The 9,060-nt window shown below is 37.6% G+C and overlaps 1 protein-coding gene across 1 annotated transcript in view; it reads left to right on the forward strand.

Moving 5' to 3' along the window:
- CFTR (CF transmembrane conductance regulator) overlaps window positions 1-9,060 on the forward strand; it is a 247,152-nt gene that overhangs the window by 7,884 nt on the left and 230,208 nt on the right. Inside the window, exon 2 of the mRNA XM_007954507.1 lies at window positions 1,737-1,891. Within this exon, the coding sequence (XP_007952698.1) occupies window positions 1,737-1,891 (155 nt within the window). The remainder of the gene's footprint in view (window positions 1-1,736; window positions 1,892-9,060) is intronic.

Here is a 9,060-nt window from a genome sequence, read left to right on the forward strand (position 1 = left end):
TTCTTTTAGCTAATTTTGCAGTTTTAAAATTCATTCTTGATTTTGAAGTGTATTTCAATAACTTTTATATTCTAGATCAAATGATTACTCAATGGATTCTTTAGGAATAGCCTTATACACTTATAATACATAGCATGCAGTATAACTTTAATATTCAGTTCCTTGCTAAGAAGAGCAGAATCTACTTTTCTTACCTGCTCCATCAATATTTTCTGCTTGATATGACAATCAAAATATCCCTCAGAGCCAACTGATACACTAGGGAAATCATGGTTTCCATTTTATGCCTCATGAAAAGAAATAGGACTTAGTGTGATAATATTCATTTAAAAGGTCCATGAATGAATATCACTGTGAAATATGATTATTAGTATCATTTCACAAGAACCTATAATTTCAGTGTGATAGAGCTACAATATAATTATAGGATAACAATATCACTAGGTAAGGGTGTTGTATGTTGTTTGTCAAAACTTTAAAAACACCTCTGACTCAGTAGCAATTTTGATAATATTGATTCCACTGATTCCCGACACATCCGCATAGAATATTTTCCTGGGGCAAAATCCCTAGGTGCAATGAGGTCAGGAGGAGAAACAAGCCATAGTATGGGTCTGGATGTTTGTTGGCCCTGACAGAAGGTCAAATGTATGAATATATCAAGTGTAGACAAAACAACCTACAAAAGTCAGAACATGTGTAGGGCAGAAACCTCTTAGAGAAGGAGAACTCAAATATTTTACACTAAAACAAGAGACAGAAAAGTAATAAGACCTGTCAAAGGCGGAAAACTTATGAGACCCAGAAAAGCAGTACTGTCGAGTTCCACCTCTCAAGATTTCACTGTATCACGAAGAAAACATTACTATTTCAGTGGTTTCTTTTCAACTCCGAAGAATCAATGTGGTTGTTTACCGTTGTGTTTGTGTCAGTGTGAAATTAACATGCAGAGTACCAGTGCTACAGAGCTTTATGTCGGCAAAGAGTTTAAGCTTCTTTTAGCAAGGAGCTTGTGCAGATTCAATTTAGCATCAGACTGCTGGATGTGGAACATGATTCCATTCCTTCAGAGCTCCGTTAGCTCATGCTGCCTTCCAACATCAATGACTGTCTCAGACTGGAAAGTCCTGGATATCAGGGCCCCTCTGTGACTTGTTTAGTACAATATTCAGAACACTTCAAGACTCTTTGCATGTAATAGTTTAATAATGTTGTTTTATGAGAATGATGATTCCATAGCGATTAACCCTAGAGACCCATGGGTGTTACAGATTGATGACATTCAACAGTCCTACAAAGCAGCATTGTTTTGATAAAAAAGGAATCAAAGTGAGCAGGACTGTGGGCAAATTTTTGATACTTAGAACCACTGTCCCATCAACTTCCTCTTGTGTCTTCTCGTGACTGACCCTTAGCCTTTGTGGGTCAGTCTGTTTGCTGTTCTTTGCCACTGGGTAAAGAAATGATTTGAAGTGTTTCACCAGATTCTTCACATTGGATTCTCATCCCTGAAACCTGGGCTTTAGTCTGAGAGAGCCAGGGATTCTCCCACAGGTGGCTTCTGGGAGCTGAGTCAAAGTGCTTCTTCCTTTGTAGATCATGATTCAGGGCAGCTTGGAGGATTCTGTCATTCATTTACTCACCACCTCTGGATTCCATGGTATGCATAAGAAGGTAGACATGGACAAGAGAAAAATTGCTACGCCTTCATGGAATAAATTTTCTGAATCATGTAGACTCAAGGGCTAAGAACAGATAAAAACATTCAACAGGGACAAATGCACGAGTTTAAGAGTGGCCAAGGAAGACTTAGTGGAGGAAATTACTCTGAAATTGACACGCGTAGGAGATTATCCAGTAAGGGTTATCCACACAAAACGGGTGTGGACGGGTTAGGAAAAATTTACATATGAGAACAGGTTCTGTGTGGGAGTGGTAGTAAGAGTAAGCATGGTGACTACAAAGAATTAAGAGAAGTTCCCTGTGATTGGAGCATAAGCTGTGTGACAGAGATTTGTGGGAGATTGGCCTGAAAACTCTAGTAGAAGCAAGATCATAAACTTTGGGTGTTGTCATACTGGAAGTCAAAAGCTACGAATTTAATGCAAGAGAGTGACATAATTCGTTCAGAAGTTGTTGCAGTTTTATACAAGAAATACTGAGCTGAAAGAGTGGCAGTAGGGGTGGAAAGAAAAGAGATGGATTGGAAAGGCATTTATGAGGTAAAATCAACTTTTAGTATTTGATTAGATGTAGCTGGAAAAAAGAGAGGAATCAAGGATAACATCTAGATTTGCTGACAGAGGCAATTTAGTGAGTGAGGAAATTCAGTTGGAGAAGACAGCTTAAGGTCGGGGCAGAGGGCTGTGTAGACCCTTTGTTATTGTTGTTGTGTGCTGTCCAATCAATTCCAACTCATAGAGACCCTGTGTGACAGATTAGAATGGCCCTATAGGGTTTTCTAGGCTTCATAGCAGAGCAAATTTCAGGTCTTTCATCCTGTAGAGCTGCTGGTGGGTTTGAACCACCAACCTTTCAGTTTGAGTACTGTGACCATTATACTACCAAGGGTTCTTATGCAGACCCTCTACTTCTCTTTAAAATAAAAAAGGAAATGATGCTTATGGCTCAGTGCCAAGTAATATGGTGAGCTGAAAATATTTAAAGAGATTTAGTGTTTAGTCTTAGGTAAGAAATATTGAAACGTCTTAAGTGACAATCAGAACTGTAAATATTTCCCTCACACTGTTTCAGTAATGTCCAGGATGGCCTCTAGGGAAATATCTGAAGTGCCCTCTTGTTTGGCTTTGTTTTAGTACAGGATGACCTCAGAGCTTATCGGGAATAAGAAGCTGTACTCTAGGGACACCAGTCATTAAATTCTACTTAGAAACTCCACTTAAAACCCCCCATCCCCTTTAATTCCCCTCAAAAACTGCATCAGTCAACTTCTGTCTGATGCTTTCCACCCCATTCTAACTTTGCTCTTTTAAGCAGTGGTTTTCACACCATAGGAAACAACATAGCTGAGTGATCCAAAAGGAGGTGCAATAATATGCTTGGGTTTCAGGTATTATCTATAAAAATACAAGTTGCTGTCTAGTCAAAAGCTTGTACCCTTGATGTGGCGTGACGAGAATGGTGCTTTACCCCTGTGGTCTTCTTCAACACTCATAATGCTAGTCTAATCATGAGAAATGGAGACCCTGGGTAGTGTAAAAGGTTAAGTGGTTGACTGCTAGCCATAAAGGTTGGTGGTTCGAACCCACCCAGAGGCTTTTGAAAGAAAATCATTCTTCTTCCAAAAGGTAACATCTCGTGAAAGCCCTATGGGGTGCAGTTCTACCCTGAAACACACAGGATCACTTTGAGTCAGAGTCGACTTGATGGCAACTGGTATTGTGTGTAGTGACTGAATAAGTACAGCACACCTACTAGCATGAAATTTTTGTGTGCATGTTAAAAAGAGATTCTTTTTTCTCTTGAAAGGGTTATGTAACACTGCTTTATGTTAAAACTTTGAGCCCTATTAAAACACACAGATCCTTCTCCTTCCTCAGCACTGCGTACCAAGGTGCAGCCCCTTCCTCCCCAACTTGCCCCTCAGGTCCAAAGGCTACATGAAGACTAAGAACTTGTCTGGATGAAGACTAAGAACTAATCAGACCAAAGGGTTGAAATAAAGCATAATAGGCAGAATCCTAGAGGTGCTGACTGCTCTAGTGAGAGGAGATTCAAGGACCTGAACTTGGAGCCCAAGCATTGCTTAGGGGATGACAAGAACATGAAGGCCCTCTGGCTAGGAGTTCTAGAGACAGCAGAGTAGAGAAACATTTTATTTTAAAAGTGTCCAGGAGTTTAAGAAATAAAACAATAACAACAACAATGTAAAATCATTACTTTTCAACCAAAATATCCATTGCTACACATTAGAGCAGATGTTTGTTGGCATATATATATATATATATATATTTTGTAAAAGGCAAGATACTAGATATTTTCAGCTTTGTGAACCATATGGTTTCTGTTAACCAGAAGTTTGGTGGTTTGAACCCACCAGCCACTCTGAGGGAGAAACATGAGGAAGTCTGCTTCTGTAAAGATTTACAGCTGTGGAAACCTTATGAGGTAGTTCTACTCTATCCTGTAGGGTCAGTATGAGTCAGAATCAACTCGATGGCAGTGGCTTTGGATATTTGGTTTTTGCCTCACTTTGCTAACAGGGTCATGCTGGTTTCAGAGAATAAATTTGGGGTATTCCATTATTTTCTGTGTTCTGGAAAAGTTTGAGGAGAATTGGTGCCAATTCTCTGAATGTTTGGCAGAATTCTCCAGTGAAGCCTTCTGGGCCAGTTTTCTTCTTCTTTTTTTTAATAGTTGTTCTTGGGAATTTTTTAAATGACCTCTTCAATTTCTTCTTTTGTTATGGGTCTGTTCAAATTTTCTACCTCAGTTGGTGTTATTTTAGGTAGGTAGTGTGTTTTTAGAAATTTGTCCATTTCTCCTAGGTCTTCAAATTTTTTGGAGTACAATTCTTCACAGCGTGCTGTTATGGTCCTTTATATTTCCATTAGTTCAGTTGTAACATCACCCACTTCATTTCTTATTTGTTATTTGCATCTTTTCTTTCTTTTCTCTTGTCAGTTTGGCTGCTGTTGTTGTTGTTGTTATGTGCTGTTGAGTTGGCTTGGCTAGTGGTTTGTCAATTTTATTGACCCTTTCAATGAACCAACTTCAAGTCTTGTTGATTTTCTCATGTTTTTCTTTTTTTCTGTTTCATTTATTTCTGCTCTAATCTTTATTATTTCCTTTCTTTTGATGACTGTGGTCTTCTTCTGCTGCTCTTTTTCTATTTGTTTGAGTTGTAGGGCTAAGGTATTGATTTTGCCTTTTTCTTCTTTTTTGATCAGTACATTTATTGCTATAAATTTTCCTCTGAACACTGCTTTTGCTATGTCCCAGAGGTTTTGGTACGTTGTGTCTTCATTTTCGTTTGATTCTAAGACTTTTTAAATTTTGTTTTTAATTTCTTCTATGACCTGGTAGTTTTTAGGTAAGATGCTATTCCATTTCCGTGTATTGAATTTCTTTTTTCCTTTCTATTTTTGTTAACAGCTTCTAGTCTTATAGTGTTACAGTCAGAGAATATGCTTTGTATTTTGTCAATGTATTTGTATTGGGAAAAGAACTGAGGTTTTTTTGTGGCCTAGACCATCATCTACTCTGGAGAATAATCTTTGTACATTAGAGAAGAATGTGCTGCTGTTGGGTGGAATATTCTGTATCTATCTGTGAGCTCAAGTTGGGTGATTATGTTATTTAGATCTTCTGTGTCTTTATTGAAGTTCTTTCTAATTGTTCCATCTATTTCTCTTTCCAATTCTGCTAGAGTTTATATATTTTGGAGCTCTGTCATTGGATGCATAGATTTTTCTTATTGTTATGTCTTCTTGGTAGATTGGCCCTTTAATCATTATATAATGTTCTTCTTTGTCTCTTATAATGAATTTTGACTTAAAATTTATTTCATCCAAAATTATTACTGCTACCCTTACTTTTTTTTGGATACTATTTGTTCAGCATATGTATATTTCCATCCTTTGATTTTTAACTTGTTTATGTCTTTCTGTCTGAAGTATGTCTCTTGTAGGCAACATATTGATGGGTCTCAATATATATATATATATATATATATATATTTTGTTGTTGTTGTTGTTGTTGTTGTTTGCCATTGAGTCGGCCCTGACTCATAGCGACCCCTTCTTGGGTTTCTGAGGCAGTATCACTATGGAAGTAGGATTGCCCAACCTTCCTTCCGAGGAGCGGCTGGTGGGTTTGAACCACCAGCCTTCTGGTTAGCAGTCAAGTGCCTTAGGCACTATGCTATGAGTCAGGTCTGACTCGATGGCACATAACAACAACATATATATGTATCCATTCTGCCACTCTCTGTCTCTTGACTAGTGCATTTGATCCCTTTACATTCAATATGATTATTGATAGGTATGGATTCATTGCTGTCTCTTTTTTTAAATGGTGTTAGCATTTTCTTTGTTGCTCCTAATTTTCTGTGCTGAGTTCTTTTTGTATATGGTTTCCTTTTCCTATCAATTGTTGTTTTTGTGTGTATTGAGTTGGTGTTTTTGGTTTTCCATAACTTTACATTGGTGGGTAGATTTATTAATTTTCTTTATAGTTCCTAAAGTTTACATTAATCCTCTTAAAATTCAAACAGTCTGTTACATCTTCAGATTACCTTAACTTCTTCCCCAGATGGAAATTCTGTAACTACAACTTTTATTCCCTCTTTCTGTTTTGAAGTTGTTGTCCTTTACAATAACTCTGGTAGCACAGTACTTAAGATATCTGACTGCTAACCAGAAGGTTGGTGGTTCAAACCCACCAGCCACTCCATGGAAGCAAGACTGGGCAATCTACTTCCATAAAGATTTACTGCCTTGGAAACCCAATGGGGGTCGTTATGAGTTGGAATCTACTCAATGGCAGTGGATTTGGTTTTTTTTGATCCTTTACAACTTAAGTCCTCTGGATCCTGGTAGTCAGTTTTTTAGCTTGATTTTACTTTTGCAAAGTCTTTATCTGTGTTTGTTTCTGGGTGAAGTTGTTATGTGTCTTTATCTCAGGATATTATCTGCTATTGGTTCTATAGCTGAAGGATTTCCTTTAATATTTCTTGTAAGACTGGGCTGGTTTCTACAAATTCCCTTAACTTCCACTTGTTTGTGAAAGTCTTAGTTTCACCATCACTGTTGAAAGAAAATTTTCCTGGATATATAATTCTTTTGGCAATTGTTTTCCTTCAAGATTTTATATATGTTATCCCCTTGCCCTCTTGCTTACATGGTTTCTGCTGAGAAATCAGAGCTTAGTCTTATTGGTGCCTCTTTGTATGTGATATTTTATTTTTCCTGAGCTGCTATTAAATTCTTTCTTTGTCTTTGGTTTTGTAAAGTTTGGTTGGTGACCTTCTTTTGGGGTCTATCTTGTATAGGGTTCTTTGAGCTTCTTGAATGGAAGCTTTCTTGCTTTCATGATATCAGGGAAAAGGAAGTTTTCTGTCAGAAAACTTTCAATAATTCTCTCTGTGTTTTTTTTTTTGGTCTCCTCCTCTTCTGGAATTCCAATCACGTGTAGATTATTCTTCTTGATAATGTTCCACTTAATTCTTAGGCTACCACCATTCTTTTTTCCGATTGTTCTTCAAACAAGTTATTATCAAAAGATTTGTCTTCTATTTCCTAAATTCTTTCTTCTATTGATTCAATTTTATTTCTATATCCTTCCACTGAGTTATCTGTTTCTGAAATTTTATTGTTAATTGTCTGGATTTCTAGTTGTTGTTTTGTATGGTTTCCAATTATCTGTTTATTTTGTCATGTTGTTCTTATACTGTTTTCATGAATTTTTCTAGAATTTTGTCTGTGTTTTCCTTGATTTTGCCTGTTTTCTGTTTGAAACACAAAGGTCATCAAATATATTGATAGACTTTATCCTTTTACTCCATTTGTGAAGAGGACTTAATTTTTTTATTGACTTATATAACAGTTGACTGTATAAAGATCATCTCACATAATAAACTAAACTTTTCTTAAGTCACCAATATAGTTCCTTAACAACAAGAATTATTTATTATATTTAAAAATTCTTTAAAATTACATTATATGAAATGTAAACAAATGGTCATTTCACTTAAAAATGTAAATTGGACTTCATCATTGAACACAATTGTCTCAGTTTTTTTTTTTTTGTGGTGCTATAACAGACATACCACAAGTGGATGGCTTTAACAAACAGGAATATACTCTCTTACAGTTTAGGAAGCTAGATGTCTAAATTCAGAGTGCTGACTCTAGGGGCTGGGCGAAGTCCTGTTAACCTTGGGCTTCAGCTTTGCCTCTTATTCCAGTCCCACTGGAGCTGGAGGCATCTCCTAACTCAGGCAACTGCTGGCTGCTGAGGCTGACAAACCTAAGGTCAGCAGGGAAAATGGCACAGTACCTGATTAGCAGGAAGCATGGCAAGCCACTTGTGACTCAGCCAAATGCAGGATCAAGATGTGCCAAAAAGCTAGAGACCTGTCTCATAGCTTCACTTTACTTACTGGAAGCAGGCTGCACTCAAAGGCAACTACCTAGCTGCTCACAGCAGATTCCACCATGGAGGCGATATGATCTCATCATGGGAAATAACTACATTCATCCGTGTGGATACTCAAAACCACAGCCCAGCCAAGTTGACACACAACCTTAACTACCACAAAAATCTTTGTGTTCACTGAAATGTTAACTTGGTAACTTGGCTGACTTCTTGGACTCAGACAAAGCTTTGGTGAGCCAGTGTCTGCTACGACCAAGGGTAACAGCACAACTCTCCTTTCTTGGGTCACACTCCATCACTTCAGATATTATTACAGAAGAGTAGACAGATTCTTTGACTAATGGACATATATAACAGATGAATGAAAAACAATGAACCAGCATATCTTATGTCAATGAAAATTTGCTCAAAGTTTAGTTATTCTATTGATTGGGAAATCTAGTTAGAAATTCTTCAGTAAATGCTTATATTATTAAAACTAGGAGCTCTCATCTCATAATTCACAGTCATTTTCTATAGCTTTAGCACAGTCCTTCTCAAATTGTGATCTTCTAGGCACCTGCCATATTGGGTCGGATCCAACTCATAGCAACCCCGTCTTGGGTTTCTGAGGTGGTATCACTGCGAAAGTAGATTGCCCAACCTTCCTTCTGAGAAGTGGCTGGTGGGTTTGAACCACCAGCCTTCTGGTGAGCAGTCAAATGCCTTAGGCACTTCGCCACCAGAGCTCTTTACAAAAATGTACCAGGTTAAAAAAAACTAACTAACTGCAACACAAACATATATGTCATTACATATACATACATGTTGTTGTTGTTATGTGCTGTCAAGTCAGACCTGACTCATTGTGACCCCTCCTTGGGTTTCCGAGGCAGTATCACTACAGAAGTAGATTGCCCAACCTTCCTTCTGAGGAGTGGCTGGTGGGTTTGAACCACCAGC

Source organism: Orycteropus afer, unplaced genomic scaffold (genome assembly GCF_000298275.1).
Source record: "Orycteropus afer afer isolate SDZICR_OR568_19922 unplaced genomic scaffold, OryAfe1.0 scaffold00462, whole genome shotgun sequence".
Lineage (NCBI taxonomy): Eukaryota > Metazoa > Chordata > Mammalia > Tubulidentata > Orycteropodidae > Orycteropus > Orycteropus afer.